This window comes from Salvelinus sp. IW2-2015, linkage group LG2 (genome assembly GCF_002910315.2).
Source record: "Salvelinus sp. IW2-2015 linkage group LG2, ASM291031v2, whole genome shotgun sequence".
Classification (NCBI taxonomy): Eukaryota; Metazoa; Chordata; class Actinopteri; order Salmoniformes; family Salmonidae; genus Salvelinus; species Salvelinus sp. IW2-2015.
Genome location: NC_036839.1, coordinates 22,360,810 through 22,381,418, shown reverse-complemented (window position 1 = coordinate 22,381,418; position 20,609 = coordinate 22,360,810). Strand labels below are relative to the sequence as shown.

The window sequence follows — 20,609 nt, the reverse complement described above, 5'->3', positions numbered from 1 at the left end:
AGACAAGTCTCTCTCTTGAAAAAGAGAGCAATAACTTCAGTGTGATATTGACGGTTCAATGTTTAAACTCGCTTTCCCGAAATTAGCCGATTATTAACATAATATTTCATAAATACCATAATTTTGTGCGTCTGTACAGCATTCAAAAACGGTAGACTCCTAAACATGAAAGTAACTGTCCAGTTTCCAGATTTCTATGAAATATGACCTACAGCATAGTTTTACTTCCAATTTTTTAAATGTATTAAGTATGTTAAAATGCAGCTTTTCTGTGTTGGAATGTTGTGGGCGTTCCCCAACAACAGAATGGTGTGGGAGTATATCAGTCAAAAAAAATATTCATGCAAGTAGACCGCTGATTGGCCAGCTCATCTTCCTTTAGACCACTAATTGCCCAGCTCATCCTCCTCAGGAGTATGATATCATACACTATGAGGAAATAGCAAGCATTTTTTAAATGGTCTGTTTGAAATACAAGTTTGAGGTGGGACTTCTGCCACAAATGCTTTAGCAACAAATAAGAGTATAGGAGGAGTCATTATTCAACATTATTTGGGTATGAGTTAACAGAATATTTATTTTTTAAAGTGAGATTTTCACTGGACAGTTACTTTAAGAAATCAACTCTGTTCTTTACATTCCTGCCTCCTCCTTATGTCTTCAGATGGTCTTCAGCGCCTTGGGCACTCCATCGTTGTGAGTCGTGATAGCGAAAAAGAAAGACAGTGATTGCAGACCTGCTTATTCATCAGGTTCCATAACATGTGAATAACAAAACCCATTACGGTGCGTATAAAGTATAAATCCCACTGGCTGCCGCAGGTCATTGGACAGAATCCCACAAAGAACATCAAACAAGGTGTGCGCATATCAGCCAGCTCTGGGTCAGCCTGTCAGTCCTCTAACACAGCCCAATCTTGGATTCAGCTAATGGAAAAGTACAGGAGATAGCTTGAAATGGAATAAAGATAGGTAAGGATGGATATTTAGATCATAGTTTATTGCATATTATAAACCGGGTGGTTTGAGCCATGAATGACGATTGTCTGAAAGCCGTAGTGTATCAGACCTTATTCCATGGGTATAACAAAAAATGTTACTGGTCTATTTACTTTGGTAGACAGTTCTTGATAGCAATAAGGCACCTCGGGCTTGTGGTATATGGCCAATTTACCATGGATAAGGGCTGTATCCAGGCACTCCACATTGCGTCATGTGTAAGAACATCCCTTAGCAGTGGTATATTGGCCATATACCACACCTCCTAGTTCCTTATTGCTTAATAGTAGGGTGACTATCCTCGTGTATTACTAACAGAACTTCACAGAACTTCAGCAAATGACTTGAGACAGGGAATTGAACATTTGATGTGTGGTCTCTTGCAGATAATCTTCTACGAGGACAATATCTTCCAGGGCAGAAATTTCAAACAGAAATTTGCATCCTGTAGCTCTAACTCCAAAAAGTTTTGGGACAATGTAAAGTCCATGGAGAAAAAGAGCACCTCCTCCCAGCTGCCCACTGCACTGAGGCTAAGAAACACTGTCACCACCGATAAATCCACGATAATCGGGAATTTCAATAAGCATTTCTCTATGGCTCCTCCTGGCTACCCCAACCCCAACCCCGGCCAACAGCTCCGTACCCCCCGCAGCTACTTGCCCAAGCCTCCCCAGCTTCTCCTTCACCCAAATCCAGACAGCAGATGTTCTGAAAGAGCTGCAAAACCTGGACCAGTACAAATCAGCTGGGCTAGACAATCTCTTTCTAAAATTATCCGCTGCCATTTTTGCAACCCCTATTACCAGTATGTTCAACCTCTCTTTCGTATCGTCCGAGATCCCTAAAGATTGGAAAGCGGCCGCAGTCATCCCCCTCTTCAAAGGAGGTGACACTCTAGACCCAAAATGTTACAGACCTATATCCATCCTGCCCTGCCTTTCTAAAGTCTTCGAAAGCCAAGTTAACAAACAGATCACTGACCAGTTCGAATCCCACCGTACCTTCTCCGCTGTGCAATTCGGTTTCCGAGCTGGTCACGGGTGCACCTCAGCCACGCTCAAGATCCTAAAAGATATCATAACCGCCATCGATAAAAGACAGTACTGGGCAGCCGTATTCATCGACCTGGCCAAGGCTTTCGACCGTATTCTTATCGGCAGACTCAACAGCCTTGGTTTCTCAAATGACTGCCTCGCCTGGTTCACCAACTACTTCTCAGATATAGTTCAGTGTGTCAAATCGGCGGGCCTGTTGTCCGGACCTCTGGCAGTCTCTATGGGGGTACCACAGGGTTCAATTCTCAGGCCAACTCTCTTCTCTGTATATATCAACAATGTCACTCTTGCTGCGGGTGATTCCCTGATCCACCTCTATACATCTGGCCCTTCTTTGGATACTGTTAACAAACCTCTAAACGAGCTTCAATGCCATACAACACTCCTTTCGTGGCCTCCAACTGCTCTTAACCGCTAGTAAAACTAAATGCATTCTTTTCAACCGATCGCTGCCTTCACCCACCCGTCCGACTAGCATCACTACTCCGGATGTTTCTGACTTAGAATATGTGGACTAGAGGTCGACCGATTATGATTTTTCAATGCCGATACCGATACCGATTATTGGAGGACCAAAAAAAGCCGATACCGATTAATCGGCCGATTTCTATTTATTTATTTATTTGTAATAATGACAATTACAACAATACTGAATGAACACTTTTATTTTAACTTAATATAATACATCAATCAAATCAATTTAGCCTCAAATAAATAATGAAATATGTTCAATTTGGTTTAAATAATGCAAGTGTTGGAGAAGAAAGTAAAAGTGCAATATGTGCCATGTAAAAAAGCTAACGTTTAAGTTCCTGTCACGTTCCTGACCTATTTCTGTTAGTTTGTTGTATGTGTTAGTTGGTCAGGACGTGAGTTTGGGTGGGCATTCTATGTTGTCTGTTTCTATGTTGGTTTAAGGGTTGCCTGGTATGGCTCTCAATTAGAGGCAGGTGTTTGGCGTTCCTCTAATTGAGAGTCATATTTAGGTAGGTTGTTTCACAGTGTTCGTTGTGGGTGGTTGTCTCCTGTTTCAGTGTTTGTCGCACCATACGGGACTGTTCGGTATGTTTGTACATCGTCATTTTTGTGTAGTCTATTTTTCCCTGTTCGTGCGTTCTTCGTGTTTTATTGTAAGTTCGTATGTCTAGGTTTGTCTACACATTCGTTTTGTTATTTTGTTAGTTWATTCAAGTCTAGTTCGTTTTCTGTCTTAGTTGTTTKGTCGTGTCTTTATTAAATCATGTCATTTCACAAAGCTGCGCCTTGGTTCAATCACTACTCCTCCTCTTCGGTTGAAGAGGAGGAGGACTACCGTGACAGAACCACCCACCAATCCAGAACCAAGCAGCATAAGTTCGAGCAGTGGAACACGCAACAGGAGAGGCTTAATTATTTGGAGAAATGGACATGGGAGGAAGACCTAGAAGGCAAAGGACCCTGGGCGCAGCCAGGAGAATATCGCCGCCCCAAAGCTGAGCTGGAGGCAGCGAAAGCAGAGAGGCGGCGATATGAGGAGGCAGCTAGGAAGCAAGGCTGGAGACCGGATAATCAAGCCCAAAACTGCAGATATGAGGGGACGCGTCTAGCACGGAAGCCCGAAAAGCCCGAGAGTCAGACCCAAAAATTTCTTGGGGGGGGGGGGGCACACGAGGAGTGTGGCAAAGCCGGGTAGGATACCTGAGCCAACTCCCCGTGCTTACCGTGGAGTGAGAGGGCGTCGTACTGGTCAGACACCGTGTTATGTTGCATATACAATACTCTGGGTGCAATGAACGCAAGAGAAGTGACACAATTTCCCTAGTTAAATAATTGCCTGCTAACATGAATTTCTTTTTAACTAAATATGCAGGTTTAAAAATATATACTTCTGTGTATTGATTTTAAGAAAGGCATTGATGTTTATGGTTAGGTACATTCGTGCAACGATTGTGCTTTTTTCGCAAATGCGCTTTTGTTAAATCATCCCCCGTTTGGCAAAGTTGGCTGTCTTTGTTAGCCTGGCCCAAACTGCTGCATATAGCCTGACTCTGTTGCACAGAACGCAAGAGAAGTGACACAATTTCCCTAGTTAAAAGAAATTAATGTTAGCAGGCATTATTAACTAAATATGCAGGTTTAAAAATATATACTTGTGTATTGATTTTAAGAAAGGCGTTGATGTTTATGGTTAGGTACACATTGGTGCAACGACAGTGCTTTTTTCGCGAATGCGCTTGTTAAATCACCCGTTTGGCGAAGTAGGCTATGATTCAATGATAAATTAACAGGCACCGCATCGATTATATGCAACGCAGGACAAGCTAGATAAACTAGTAATATCATCAACCATGTGTAGTTAACTAGTGATTATGTTAAGATWGATTTTTTTTTATAAGATACGTTTAATGCTAGCTAGCACCTTACCTTGGCTCCTTGCTGCACTCGCATAACAGGTAGTCAGCCTGCCACGCAGTCTCCACGTGGAGTGCAATGTAATCGGCCATGATCGGTGTCCAAAATTGCAGATTACCGATTGTTATGAAAACTTGAAATCGGCCCTAATTAATCGGCCATTCCGATTAATCGGTCGACCTCTAATGTGGACAACTACAAATTACAAGGTGCCTCGCTAGACTGTAAACTCTCCTTCCAGAGTCATATTAAACATATCCAAAATTAAATCTTGTTCTCAACTGGCCTAGCTGGTTAAATAAAGGTGAAAACATCAAACTATAAAATAACACATGGAATCATGTAGTAACCAAAAAAGTTTTAAACAAATCAAAATATATTTTAGATTTTAGATTCTTTAAAGTAGCCACCCTTGGTCTTGATGACAGCTTTGCACATTGCTTTTCCAACAGTCTTGAAGGAGTTCCCACATATGCTGAGCACTTGTTGGCTGCTTTTCCTTCACTCTGCGGTCCAACTCATCCCAAATCATCTCAGTTGGGTTGAGGTTGGGTGATTGGGTGATCTGATGCAGCACTCCATAGTAGTGGTTTCTTTGCAGCAATTCGACCAGTCTCCTCTCAACAGTTGATCTTGAGATGTGTCTGTTACTTGAACTCTGTGAAGCATTTATTTAGGCTGCAATTTCGAGGGCTGGTAACTCTAATTAACTTATCCTCTGCAGCAGAGATAACTCTGGGTCTTCCTTTCCTGTGGTGATCCTCCTGAGAGCCAGTTTCATCATAGCGCTTGATGGTTTTTGCAACTGCACTTGAAGAAACTTTCAAAGTTCTTGACATTTTCCTGATTGTCTTAAAGTTATGATGGACTGTCGTTTCTTGCTGCTTATTTGAGCTGTTCTTGCCATAATATGGATTTGGTCTTTTACCAAATAGGGCTATCTTCTGTATACCACCCCTACCTTGTCACAACACAAGTTATTGGCTCAAACGCATTAGGAATGGAAGAAATTCCACAATTTAACTTTTAACAAGGCACACCTGTTAATTGAAATGCATTCCAGGAGACTGCCTCATGAAGCTGGTTTAGAGAATGGGAGGAGTGTGCAAAGCTGTCATCAAGACGAAATAAAATAATGAAAAACCCTTAAATGAGTAGGTGTCCAAACTTTTGACTGGTACTGTCAAAGCCTTGTGGACCTAAATTTGCTACTGGTACCGCTTGCCATGCCGTAGCAGAGAGAACAGTCTATGACTAGGGTGGCTGGAGTCTTTAACAATTTTAAGGGAGTCTTTGACAATTTTTAGGGCCTTCCTCTGACACCACCTGGTATAGAGGTCCTGGATGGTAGGAAGCTTGGCCCCGGGGGAGTAGGTTTTGTCGTGCCCTCTTCACGACTGTCTTGATGGGCTTGGACCATGTTAGTTTGTTGGTGATGTGGACACCAAGGAACTTGAAGCTTTCAACCTGCTCCACTACAGCCCTGTCGATGAGAATGGGGGCGTGTTCGGTCCTCCTTTTCCTGTAGTCCATGATCATCTCCTTTGTCTTGATCACGTTGAGGGAGAGGTTGTTGTCCTTGCACCACATGGTCAGTTCTCTGACCTCCTCGCTATAGTCTCATCATTGTCGCTGATCAGAAGTAGCAATGTTATGTCATTAGCAAACTTAATGATGGTGTTGGAGTTGTGCCTGGCTGTGCAGTCATGAGTGAACAGGGAGTACAGGAGGGGACTGAGCATGCACCTCTGAGGGGCCCCCGTGTTGAGGATCAGCGTGGCGGATGTGTTGTTATCTACCCTTACCATCTGGGGGTGGTCCGTCAGGAAGTCCAAGATCCAGTTGCAGAGGGAGGTGTTTAGTCTCAGGGCCCTTAGCTTAGTGATGAGCTTTGAGGGCACTATGGTGTTGAACGCTGAGCTGTGGTCAATAAGTAGCATTTTTGTAAAGTAACTTACATGATGAAAAAGTGGAGTATAACAGTGACTTAGCATTAACATTTAAACAACATTTAATTCACATTCAGATTATGTATCACTGTTTGAATAAGCATTGGATCAAAATAAAACTTTTAAGATCCCTTTCTTCCACGTCAAATAGGTAAAGAGTTTTAGATGTACAGCTCCATGTTCTGACCTCCAAAGTTCTCCTTCTCGTAGATTTTCATTCTGTAGGAGCCTCTGTGCTGTTGGTGGAGAATTTAAAACAATTTGTATTCATTCCAAGGTCTGACATTTTAAGAAGCCTACTTTGTAATTTAAAGGAAGAAATGCTCTCTTTTCCTTACCATGGGGATCATACGGCTGGATCTGATGCAGTCATTCTGGCTCATGCCCATTAGGCGCTGGTTGTCCTCTCCTAACCATCATCTGGTGACCCATGAAGTTGGGGCGATCGTAGACCATGAAGCAGCCACTCTCAACCCTGCAGGAGTTGCACCTGCTCAGGTGGGAGGACATGTCAGGGCAGTCCTGGCTGGTCTCATAGGAAGGACCCTGGAAGTTCTTGTCCTCGTAGAAGAGGATCTGCATGACAAGTTGTAAGAATGCGATACAACACCTATTGCAGCAGTAAGGTACAGTGAACACATATGTAAAGCACTCATTTAGTTAGAATGATTAAGAAAATAGTTTAAAATCCCTAGCTTCCCAACCCTGCTGATGTTGATGGTATTTTAGGAAATACAATAACTCAGTCTCTTGAACTAAATAGATTTACGTAATGAGTACATTGTTTGCATTTACTTCTGAGTGAAGTCCACACATTACTGTTGACTCCAAGTAATCTAACTTAGACTAGGGCACCTTGTACTTTAGACCTAGTCCTAGCTGAGACACTTCAACATACAGTATGAATGACTGCAAATCTTTTTGAATTATGGTTTTAGGTCAATTTTAAGTATAAAGATTTCGATGTAGTACCAAAAATGACGTTATAATCACAATTGTGTCCATTTTCTGTGGCCAAACATTGAAAATCTTAGCAACAGGTGTCAGAGATTGCAACCACAGGTATCACAGAGTAATTTCAACGTAACAAAAATAGTGGGCCTTTGAGAAAGCCTTTAAGGAAGTTTGTTTGGTATACAAGCTTCCCCTCGTGCCCTTTTTGGCGCCAAAGGATTTCTCAATGCTATTCAATTATTCTATTCAATTCTATTTTGTGTTGTGTCTTTCTGCAAATATACAGTGCCTTTGGAAAGTAATCAGAACCCTTGACTTTTCAAATAAAATCAGATCGTATTTGTCACATGTTCCGAATACAACAGGTGTAGACTTTACAGTGAAATGCTTACTTACAAGCCCTTAACCAACAATGCAGTTTTAAGAAAATACCTAAAAAAAAGTAAGAGATAAAAATAAATAAAAATTAAAGAGCAGCAGTAAATAACAATAGTGGGGCTTTATTCAGGGGGTGCCGGTACAGAGTCAATGAGTCAATGTGTCAATGTGCTGGGGCACAGGTGTCGAACTAATTGTGGTAATTATGTACAGTTGAAGTCGGAAGTTTACATACACTTTGCAAAATACATTTAAACTCAGTTTTTCACAATTCCTGACATTTAATCCGAGTAAAAATGCACTGTTTTAGGCCAGTTAGGATTACCACTTTAATTTGAAGATTGTGAAATGTCAGAATAAGAGTAGAGAGAATTATTTATTTCAGCACACACTTTTTCAGTTCTGCCCACACATTTTCTATAGGATTGAGGTCAGGGCTTTGTGATGGCCACTCCAATACCTTGACTTTGTTGTCCTTAAGCCATTTTGCCACAACTTTGGAAGTATGCTTGGGGTCAATGTCCATTTGGAAGACCCATTTGCGACCAAGCTTTAACTTCCTGACTGATGTCTTGAGATGTTGCTTTGTTATCCAAATGACCTTGTGTCCTTTCCATCATTCTGTGAACCCTGTACATTAACTACATTATAAAGAAGTACATCATAAAAAATTAATAATAAAAAATATAATATTATAATATCTGTACATGTATTCAAACATCAAATTTCCACTTTTTAACTAGTAACTATTAAGATTTTTTATTTCACTTTCATCACCTGTCCACTAATGGCAAGGAATCATTTTGGTATGTACATAGTAGATATAGGCAGGTATAATTGCAGTGGACATTAGGTACATAATATGTACTTTTATTGAGTACATAATGTACCTACACTGCAGTTAAACCATAATAGTTTTGTAGGCCAAACAGTTCGGACACTAGAGACAATTTTGTGAGAAGACCAATTTCGGGATGTCTCATGGTCTGACAAACCCCACTCTAACTCTCTTTCACCGCAGATGCGGAAGTGCGACATCAGTGGATGTGGTGGATTTGAGACACATCCAATGCAAGAACAGATTACTCTAGCTTAAACTGACAGATTTTTATCAGGATTGTTTTATTATGCTAATTAGATTACCTCTTTGGCACGAACATCATTCTTAGGGGGTTAAACAGCATGATCATTACCAAGGTGCACCTTGTGCTGGGGACAATAAAACACCACTCTAAAATGTGCAGTTTTGGCACACAACACAACGCCACAGATGTCTCCATTTTTTAGGGAGCATGCAATTGGCATGCTAACTGCAGGAATGTCCACCAGGACCTCCACATCTAGCTTCTTCACCTGTGGGATCGTCTGAGACCAGCCACCCAGACAGCTGATGAAACTTTCTCAACTGAAGAGTTTCTGCACAAACTGTGAGAAACCATCACAGGGAAGCTCATCTGTGCGCTTGACATCCTACCAAGGGTCTTGACCTGACTGCAGTTCAGCGTCGTAACCGACTTCAGTGGGCAAATGCTCACCTTCGATGGCCATTGGCACGTTGGAGAAGTGTGCTCTTCACAGATGAATCCTGCATTCAACAGTACCGGGCAGATGGCAGACAATGTGAATGATGCCGTGTGGGCATGTGGTTTGCTGATGTCTACGTTGTGAACAGAGTGCCCCATGGTGGCGGTGAGGTTATGGTATGGGCAGGCATAAGCTATGGACAATGAAAACAATTGTATTTTAACGATGGCAATTTGAATGCACAGAGATACCGAGATGAGATCCTGAGGCCCATTGTTGTGCCATTCATTTGCCGCCATCTCCTCATGTTTCAGCATGATAATGCATGGCTCTATGTTGCAAGGATCTGTACACAATTCCTGGAAGCTGAAAATGGCCATGTTCTTCCATGGCCTGCATACCCTCCAGACATGTCACCCATTGAGCATGTTTGGGATGTTCTGGATCATCGTGTACGACAGCGTGTTCCAGATCCCGCCAATTTCCAGCAACTTCGCACAGCCATTGAAGAGGAGTGGGACAACATATCACAGGCCACAATCAACAGCCTGATCAACTCTATGAGAAGGAGATCTGTCGCACTGCATGAAGCAAATGGTGGTCACACCAGATACTAAAGGTTTTCTGACCCATGCCCCAACTATTTTTTTAATGTATCTGTGACCAACAGATGCAATTCTGTATTCCCAATCATGTGAAATCCATAGATTAGGGCCTAATGAATTTATTTCAATTGACTGATTTCCTTATATGAACTGTAACTCAGTAACATCATTTATATTGTTGCATGTTGCATTCATATTTTTGTTCAGTATAGTACAGAAGTAAAAACTTTAAAAGTAATTGTAATGGACATTTCTGCAAGCCAGTGACAAGGAATTTCAAAGTCAAGGAGCAGGTGTGACTCAAGATGATACAGTATATTAACCCAAAGAACATAAGTCATATTCATTGAAGACATACAGTACCAAAAAATAAATGTTACATTCACTGTAAACCATTTTTTTGTGTTGTATTTCAACTTAAAAGATTAGTTTATCCCACTGACTTAAAATGTAAAGTTGCATGACCTTGTATAATACAAATACTGTATTGCCTAATTTTATTAACTCAACTTGAGTTGACAACATAACATTCGATGGCTTTGGGGCAACTCATATTTTAGAGTTACCCTGCTGTGTCACGCCCTGACCTTAGAGAGCTTTTTATGTCTCTATTTTGGTTTGGTCAGGGTGTGATTTGGGTGGGCATTCTATGTTCATTTTTCTATGTGTTGTATTTCTTTGCTTTGGCCGGGTATGGTTCTCAATCAGGGACAGCTGTCTATCATTGTCTCTGATTGGGAACCATACTTAGGTAGCATTTTCCCACCTGTGTTTTGTGGGTAGTTATTTACTGTTTAGTGTTTTCTGCACCTGACAGAACTGTTCGTTGTCGTTTCTCGTTTTGTTATTTTTGTTCTAGTATTCAGTGTTAATAAAAATCATGAACACTTACCACGCTGCGCTTTGGTCCGATCCTTCTTCATGCAACGATGACCGTTACAGAACTACCCACCACCAAAGGACCAAGCAGCGTGGTAAGAAGGAGGACTGGACATGGAAGGACATTTTAAATGGCAAGGGATCCTGGACGTGGGAGGAGATCCTGGCCGGGAAGGATCGCCTGCCCTGGGAGCTGGTAGAAGCAGAGAGGAAGGCGAAGGCAGCAGCTAAAGCGGAGCGGCAATGTTATGAGGGAACACGGCTGGCAAGGAAGCCCGAGAGCGTGGAGTGTGGCAGAGTCAGGTTGGAGACCTGAGCCAACTCCCCATGCTTACCGTGGCGAGCATGTGACTGGTCAGGCCCCGTGCTATGGGGTGATGCGCACTGTGTCTCGGCCGAGCATTCACAGGCTGGTGTGCTCAGTGCCAGCGTCCCGCATTTTCCGGGTGGAAGTGGGCATCCATCCAGCTCTGCGTTCGAGAGTGGGTGGTGCCAGCTCTGCGCTCGAGACCGCCAGTGCGCCTCCACGGCTCAGTGTATCCAGTGCCTCGGCCAAGGAAGAGGCCTCCTGTATGTCTTCCCAGCCGGGTGAGTCCTGTACCTGCGCCCAGCCCGGAGCCTCCAGAGACGGCCTCCAGCCAGGAGTCTCCAGAGACGGCCTCCAGCCAGGAGCCTCCAGAGACGGCCTCCAGCCCGGCGCCTCCAGAGACGGCCTCCAGCCCGGCGCCTCCAGAGACGGCCTCCAGCCCGGCGCCTCCAGAGACGGCCTCCAGCCCGGCGCCTCCAGAGACAGCATCCAGCCCGGAGCCTCCAGAGATGGCCTCCAGCCCGGAGCCTCCAGAGATGGCCTCCAGCCCGGAGCCTCCAGAGACGGCCTCCAGCAAAATCATGAACACTTACCACGCTGCGCTTTGGTCCGATCCTTCTTCATGCAACGATGACCGTTACATGCTGCCTTAAAATCAAGATGTGTTAACAAATCAGGCAATAAAGTATTTGTTGAAACAAGCACCACTCTATAGCCTCCCTTAATTAATAGGTAGTTAGTTATATGTGAATTCTTAAGGAAATTAGAAATGTTTACAGTATCATTTGCTATCAAATACCAGTAATAATACCAGCTGAAACAAGACTTTAAAATTGTTTGCTACCAATATCATACTTTTTCATGTTTCTCTTTGTCAAACGGTTTTTAACCTAGAAATATTCCATGTGTGTTTTGCCTTTCTTACACATTCAGTAACTACCTTCAGGTAGAACCTCTGCTCCAGTTGCTCTTAATTCTGGGATTTTGCTTTAATAAAGTAGAGCTGAATAAAAAAATAACTCAAAATAACCCCTCTATATAAATATATAATTACCTGACACCCACAATTCTGTTTATGCCTTTCTGTATTAGCAGTAAATGGTCTAGAATGATCTAGAATTTTAATTCAACCTAAACATTCAATATCAACGTAATAAACCAATGAAAACATGTTTTTTTTAAGACAACATTAGACCTACAGGTAAAGAATGTGCCAAAATGCAGTTGCTTTGGGGACTTTGAACATTCTCGTGAACTGAAAATTCCATCCACAAAAGTCTCCTGGGGAACCATGCCTGTTAAAATATTACGAAGGCACCTCAACACTCTATAGATCGCTATACCATGTTGCTGGGTCAGGAGTTTCAACAATGGGGGCCATGGTTTATTTGAATTGGTCAGGTATAAAAGTAAAAGGTTAAAACAGACAGGGCAGCAGTGCAGCAGCAGCAGTTTTCACAGTGTTTTGAGGAACAAATACACCACCAACCACCACCATGGGAAAAGTTAGAAATATGAAATATATTGATATTGGCAGTGTATTTAAATTATTTTATTATTTATATTATTTTATATTATTATTAGTTATATTATTCTAAGTACTGTTCTTCACATTAGCTATCTTTTTATTTTCAGATCATCTTTTACGAGGACAGGAACTTCCAGGGCCGCTCTTATGAGTGCAGCTCCGACTGCCCTGACATGTCTTCCTACATGAGCAGGTGCCAATCCTGCAGGGTTCAGAGCGGCTGCTTCATGGTGTACGAGCGCCCCAACTACATGGGAAATCAGTTCTTCATGAGGAAGGGAGAGTACTCAGACTACTAGCGTATGATGGGAATGAGCGATGGTATCAGGTCCTGCCGCATGATCCCCATGGTAAGTGCAAATACTATACATTAATCTGAAATATTGCAGAAACACTACTCCTTACTCTGAATAAAATATTTAATTTCCTGAAATCAAATGACTAAATCACCCTCCAGTGGCCTCATAGATGGAATGATATTAATATTTTTCATAATTTCATAATTTATAAAAAATATATAAAAAAATATTGTTCTTAAAAACTTTTAAAGAAAATCCGGAGTTTATGTCAAACGGTTTTGTTATATTTTAGTCTTCTGTGATGTATATAAAGTGTAATATTGAGATGCAAACTGTCATACATTTCAACTATATCTGTCATGGTACAGGTGTTTTCTTTGTTTAAGCCCATAACCATGTAGGTGAGGAGTACTTTTGTTTCAAAGTAGATTTGTTTAAGACTACCTATAAACACTGATTTAGCCCCTGATTTAGCCCACTGTAGTAAAAGGTTAATGATTGTGTGTTCCTCCTAACAGCACAGAGGAAACCTCAGGATGAGGATCTATGAGAGGGAAAACTTCGGAGGTCAGATGCACGAGATGATGGATGACTGTGACTCTATCATGGAGCGTTACCGCATGTCTGACTGCCAGTCCTGCAACGTGATGGACGGCCACTGGCTGATGTATGAGCAGCCCCACTTCAGAGGCAGGATGATGTACATGAGGCCGGGAGAGTGCAGGGGCTTCAGAGAGATGGGTATGAGTGCCATGAGGTTCATGAGCATGAGGCGTATCGTGGATTCTTGTAATTAAATGTACCAGTATCAAATTACTGTCAATAAATATCTGACTTACTAAAAACTGATATTTGTGTGATTAATTCAAAATAACCTGTACATTTCTAGCTGAAACTCATTATTTTTTGCATTCACAGAGAGGAAGATTAATAAACATTTATTATAACGAGACAGTTGTGTGTGGTAATTTTTTCCAAAACAAAATTGCCACATTATTTGGACAATAAAGTTGTTCTATTCCAAAGGTCAAAGGTCTGAAAAGAAGAAGAAGACACAATTAGTCTCAGTCTCAAAACTATAATCCTCTTCTCCATGATGCCTGCCCAACTTTTTTGCTATGCTAGTTGTCCCCATGTAGATTTGCTCAAAAGGTGTCCGGTGGAACATGATCCTTTGAAAGCTTTGTCTGCAAAAGTAGGATACAAAATGGCATAGCGTACTGTCATTCATTGCGGATTTTCCTGTGAAAGCTGCCTGCATGTAATTGCTAGTCATACACTGAGTACTGTATACAAAACATTAAGAACATCTGCTTTTTCCATGACGTAGACTGAACAGGTGAATCCAGGTGAAAGCTATGATCTCTTATTGATGTCACTTGTTAAATCCACTTCAATCAGTGTAGATGAAGGGGAGGAAACAGGTTAAAGAAGGATTTTTAAGCCTTGAGACAATTGAGACATGGCGTGTGTGTGTGCCATTCAGAGGGTGAATAGGCAAGACAAAAGATTTAAGTACCTTTGAACAGGGTATGATAGTAGGTGCCAGGCGCACCAGTTTGCGTCAAGAACTGCAAAGCTGCTGAGTTTTTAACACCAACAGTTTCCTGTGTCTATCCAGAATGGTCCCCCACCAAAAGGACATCCAGCCAACTTGACACAACTGTGGGAAGCATTGGAGTCAACATGGGCCAGCATCCCTGTGGAATGCTTTCAACACCTTGTAGAGTCCACGCCCCGACGAATTGAGGCTGTTCTGAGGTCAAAACTCAATATTAGTAAGGTGTTCCAAATGTTTGGTATACTCAGTGTACGCCTGGATGTCTGAAATTTGGCAGAGATTGGGACATGGCTCACCTTACCCTTGGCCAGTAAACAAATGCCATTTTACAGGAGTAGAGGTCACGTGCAATAAAGCAAAGAGCCCATTCCACAACTATGGTATTGCAGTGTTCGTTGTATGACACCAGCGACTTCAACAATCATCTTTTTCTACTTCTTTGCAGAATGGTTTTGGAGGTGGACTGACTGACACCCACAAGGTTAACGGGTTCAAATCTTAAAATATACTGTTAAAAAAGTCAAGGTAACACTTTATTTTAACGTTCCGTAATTAACCATTTATAAGGCATTTACAAACAGTTTGCTCACCATGTTAGTAAGCTAGTTATTCACACATATATATATATCAATATATCTATTTAAACAGTTTAAGACCTTAAGGAGCATCAGGTAAAGATGGAATGTCTACCACTGATCACTCAAAACATTTATAAAGTATAAACAGAGCTGACTTTAGATTAGGGACTGCAAAAAGGCATCTAATGATTAGTAAATTGTTTATAAATTAGGGTAGTAATGATTAATAAATGGTAAACACACAATTTATGAATGTCTTACAAATGGTTTATTATGGACTGTTAAAATAAAGTGTTACCCAAGTCAAAGCCATAACTAGCCAATTGAAAATAATGGAGTGAATAGAATGTTTCAAATACAAGACTAGACTCTTGTAGACTATTTAAATTACAGGATAAATGTGGCCAAAACTGATTTAACGTCTAAAGTAATCCAGGTACTCAAGTCAAGTTTTACTCTTACTACAAGGTTACTACTGTGTTTATTCAGCTTTCATATTGATTCATTATTAATAACACCTTTTTGTACCACTGATTTAAAACAACTGTTTATCTAATCAATTTGGTATATGATTTTAACATCACTGTTTTTGACAAGAAAACATATTTTACCTTTATTTAAGCAAAGACCAAAATATATTTAGCAAGGGAGCCCTGCATCACAAGAGCAGCAAGCAATTACACATTAAGAAGTTAGAGACACATACTTAAATCCCGGCGGGACCACAGGAAACACAAATATAAAAAACACAACTATAAAAAACAAGAACATTTCTCTATGAAGAGGTCCTCCACCCAACACTCTGAACTGCCCGAAAGGCACCAGTGCGTCCAACTGTAGGGTATTTTGAAGATTGTTCCATGTGTGAGGTACATAGAAACTAAAAACCATTTTACCTAAATCTGTAGTAAATGTGTGTAAAATATCAAATTGCATTTTGATTTGATGCATTTGATGACTCAATGGCAAGCACAAACAAACGGAGTAATGGTTTTGGTATGTCTAACTCAAATCTTCATAAAACATTTATAAGCAAATGTCACACTACATTTGAAATCGTTTACGTACACTTAGGTTGTAGTCATTAAAACTCATTTTTCAACCACTCCACAAATTTCTTGTTAACAAACTATAGTTTTGGCAAGTCGGTTAGGACATCAACTTTGTGCATGACACAAGTAATTTTCCCAACAATTGTTTAAAGACAGATTATTTCACTTATAATTCACTGTATCACAATTCCAGTGGGTCAGAAGTTTAAATACACTAAGTTGACTGTGCCTTTAAACAGCTTGGAAAATTCCAGAAATGATGGCATGACTTTAGAAGCTTCTGATAGGCTAATTGACATAATTTGAGTCAATTGGAGGTGTACCTGTGGATGAATTTCAAGGCCTACCTTCAAACTCAGCGCCTCTTTGCTTGAGATCATGGGAAAATCAAAATAAATCAGCCAGGACCTCAGAAAAAAATGTGTAGACCTCCACAAGTCTGGTTCATCCTTGGGAGCAATTTCCAAACGCCTGAAGGTACCAAGTTCATCTGTACAAACAATAGTACACAAGTATAAACACCATGGGACCACACAGCCGTCATACCGCTCAGGAAGGAGATGCGTTCTGTCTCCTAGAGATGAACGTACGTTGGTGCGAAAAGTGTAAATCAATCTCAGAACAACAGCAAAGGACCTTGTGAAGATGCTGGAGGAAACAGGTACAAAAGTATCTATATGCACAGTAAAACAAGTCCTATATCGACATAACCTGAAAGGCCGCTCAGCAAGGAAGAAGCCACTGCTCCAAAACCGCCATAAAAAAGCCAGACTACGGTTTGCAACTGCACATGTGGACAAAGATCGTACTTTTTGGAGAAATGTCCTCTGGGCTGATGAAACAAAAATAGAACTGTTTGGCCATAATGACCATCGTTATGTTTGGAGGAAAAAGAGGGAGCTTGCAAGCCGATGAACACCATCCCAACCGTGAAGCATGGGGGTGGCAGCATCATGTTGTTGGGTTGCTTTGCTTCAGGAGGGACTGGTGCACTTCACAAAATAGATGGCATCATGAGGAGAAGTATGTGGATATATTGAAGCAACATCTCAAGACATCAATCAGAAAGTTAAAGCTTGGTCGCAAATGGGTCTTCCAAATGGACAATGACCCCAAGCATACTTACAAAGTTGTGGCAAAATGGCTTAAGGATAACAAAGTGAAGGTACTGGAGCGGCCATCACAAGCCCTGACCTCAATCCCATAGAACATTTGTGGGTAGAACTGAGAAAGCGTTTGCGAGCAAGGAGGCTTACAAACCTGACTCAGTTACACCAGCTCTGTCAGGAGGAATGGGCCAAAATTCACCCAACTTATTGTGGGAAGGTTGTGGAAGGCTACCCTAAACATTTCACCCAAGTTAAACAATTTAAAGGCAATGCTACCAAATAGTGTATGTAAACTTCTGACCCACTGGGAATGTGATGAATTAAATTAAAGCTGAAATAAATCTCTCTTCTACTATTCTGACATTTCACATTCTTAAAATAAAGTGGTGATCCTAACTGACCTAAGACAGGGAATTTTTACTAGGAATAAATGTTAGGAATTGTGAAAAACTGAGTTGAAATGTATTTGGCTAAGGTGTATGCAAACTTCTGACTTCAACTGTGTATACACACAGTACCAGTCAAAAGTTTGGAAACACCTACTCATTAAAGGGTTTCTCATCAGGTCATCTGATGCAGCACTCATCTGATGGCAGCACGCTTCTTCTTGGTAAAATAGCCCTTACACAGCCTGGAGGTGTGTTGTGTCATTGTCCTGTTAAAAACAAATAATAGTTCCACTAAGCACAAACCAGATGGGATGGCGTATCGCTGCAGAGTGCTGTGGTAGCCATGCTGGTTAAGTGTGCCTTGAATTCTAAATAACTAACCGACAGTGTCACCAGCATAGCACCAACACAACATCACACCTCCTCCATGTTTCACGGTGGAAACCACAAATACGGAGACAATCCGTTCACCTACTCTGCGTCTCTCACAAAGACACGGCGGTTGGAACCAAAAAAAATCTAATTTGGATTTCCAGATTCTCTCCAGAGATGTTCGATCGGGTTCAAATCCGGGCTCTGGATGGGCCACTCAATGACATTAAGAGACTCGTCCCGAAGCCCCTCCTTTGTTGTCTGGTATATGCAGTGTACATATACACTACCGGTCAAAAGTTTGAGAACAACCAACTCATTCAAGGGTTTTTCTTTATTTGACTATTTTCTACATTGTAAAATAATAGTGAAGACATAAAAACTATGAAATAACACATATGGAATCATGTATGTAATATCCAAAATAATGTTAAACAAATCAAACTATATTTTACATTTGAGATTCGTCAAATAGCCACCCTTTCTTTGCCTTGATGACAGCTTTGCACACTCTTGGCATTCTCTCAACCAGCTTCACCTGGAATGCTTTTCCAACAGTCTTGAAGGAGTTCCCACATATGCTGAGCAATTGTTGGCTGATTTGTCTTCACTCTGCGGTCCGACTCATCCCATCCCATCTCAATTTGGTTGAGGTCAGGGGATTGTGGAGGCCAGGTCATCTGATTCAGCACTCCATCACTCTGCTTCTTGGTAAAATAGCCCTTACACAGCCTGGAGTTGTGTTGGGTCATTGTCTTGTTGAAAAACAAATGATAGTCCCACTAAGCACAAACCAGATGGGATGGTGTATTGCTGCAGAATGCTGTGGCAGCCATGCTGGTTAATTGTGCCTTTAATTCTAAATAAATCACAGACAGTGTCACCAGCAAAGCACCTCCACACCATCACACCTCCTCCTCCATGCTTTAATGTGGGAAATACACATGCGGAGATCATCCGCTCACAAAGACACGGCAGTTGTAACAAAAATCTCCAATTTGGACAGCAGACCAAAGGACAAATTTCCACCGGTCTAATGTCCATTGCTCGTGTTTCTTGGCCYAAGCAAGTCTCTTCTTATTATTGGTGTCCTTTAGTAATGGTTTCTTTGCAGCAATTCGACCATGGAAGCCTTATTCACACAGTCTCCTCTGAACAGTTGATGTTGAGATGTGTCTGTTACTTGAACAGACACATAATCTGTGAAGCATTTATTTGGGCTGCAATTTCTGAGGCTGGTAACTCTAATGAACTTATCCTCTGCAGCAGAGGTAACTCTGGGTCTTCCATTCCTGTGGCGGTCCTCATGAGAGCCAGTTTCATCATAGCGCTTGATGGTTTTTGCGACTGCACGTGAAGAAACTTTCAAAGTTCTTGAAATTTTCCGCATTGACTGACCTTCATGTCTTAAAGTAATGATGGACTGTCGTTTCTCGTTGCTTATTTTAGCTGTTCTTCGCATAATATGGACTTGGTCTTTTACCAAGTAGGGCTATCTTATGTAAAACTTGTCACAACACAACTGATTGGCTCAAACCCAGTTAGAAGGAAAGAAATTCCACAAATTAACTTTTAACAAGGCACACCTTGTCACGCCCTGACCTTAGAGAGCCTTTTTATTTCTCTATTTGGTTAGGTCAGGGTGTGATTTGGGTGGGCATTCTAGTTTGTCTGTTTCTTTGTTGGCCGGGTATGGTTCCCAATCAGAGGCAGCTGTCTATCGTTGTCTCCGATTGGGAATCATACTTAGGCAGCCTTTTCCCACCTGTGTTTGTGKGTAATTATTTATTTTCTGTGAGTGTTTGTGTGCGCCACCGTTGCGTCACGTTCGGTTTCTGTTTACCTGTTTTTTGTGAAGGTTTCACTTCAATTAAAGATGTGGAATTACATGCACGCTGCGCCTTGGCTCATTTATGACAGGGAATTTGAAGACAGCGATCGTGACACACCTGTTAATTGAAATGCATTCCAGGTGACTACCTCATGAAGCTGGTTGAGAGAATGCCAAGAGTGTGCAAAGCTGTCATCAAGGCAAAGGGTGGCTATTTGAAGAATCTAAAATATCAAATATATTTTGATTTGTTTAACACTTTTTTGGTTACTACATGATTCCTTATGTGTTATTTCATAGTTTTGATGTCTCCACTATTATTCTACAATATAGAAAATAGTAAAAATAAAGAAAAACCCTTGAATAAGTAGGTGTTCTAAAACGTTTGACCGGTAGTGTATATATAAATTAAACTATGTGATTGTAAAATATTTTCTTAACTATTAAGATAATATAATTTATTTGCATTTATTGAACGTACCAAATGACTTAAAGCTATTCACAGTCACCAACCGACCCATGAAACCAAAATTCAAGCTGTTTGGAAAGATTTATGGATTATGTCACAGCTATAGCATAAAAACAATCTCAAGCCAAAGAACACTTTTATTGAACATGTTTCACTAAATACCTAGTGTGTTCTGAAATATGTACAACAGACCATTGTATATTACTTTCAAAAGCTCAGTTGTATTTACTTCTCAATGAAAAACCCCTATTCTAAAGTCTTCGTGGGATCCAGTCACATGGAAATGTAACGAAAGCACTTCAGCACTCTATAGGCCTCTATACAGTGTTGCTGGGTCAGGGGTTTACACAATGGGGCCCACAGATTCTTTGGGTTTG

At 41.2% G+C, this 20,609-nt stretch overlaps 1 protein-coding gene and 1 pseudogene across 1 annotated transcript; one reads left to right on the top strand and one right to left on the bottom strand.

Annotated features, from left to right (window-relative positions):
* Nucleotides 1-6,558: 6,558 nt before the first annotated feature.
* Nucleotides 6,559-6,979, bottom strand: LOC111972922 (gamma-crystallin M3-like; annotated as a pseudogene).
* Nucleotides 6,980-12,476: 5,497 nt separating this feature from the next.
* LOC111972910 (gamma-crystallin M3-like) lies at nucleotides 12,477-13,700 on the top strand. The gene is made up of 3 exons (XM_024147466.2): nucleotides 12,477-12,549; nucleotides 12,680-12,922; nucleotides 13,390-13,700. The coding sequence occupies exons 2-3, from the start codon at nucleotides 12,875-12,877 to the stop codon at nucleotides 13,666-13,668; spliced, it is 327 nt and encodes a 108-aa protein (XP_024003234.2). The 5' UTR covers nucleotides 12,477-12,549; nucleotides 12,680-12,874; the 3' UTR covers nucleotides 13,669-13,700.
* Nucleotides 13,701-20,609: the final 6,909 nt, after the last annotated feature.

Excerpts from the sequence above, each read along its gene's own strand:
- LOC111972910 (XM_024147466.2), top strand. The coding sequence starts at position 12,875 with ATGATGGGAATGAGCGATGGTATCAGGTCCTGCCGCATGATCCCCATG. Across the intron at positions 12,923-13,389 it reads CCTGCCGCATGATCCCCATG|CACAGAGGAAACCTCAGGAT; the intron begins GTAAGTGCAAAT and ends TCCTCCTAACAG.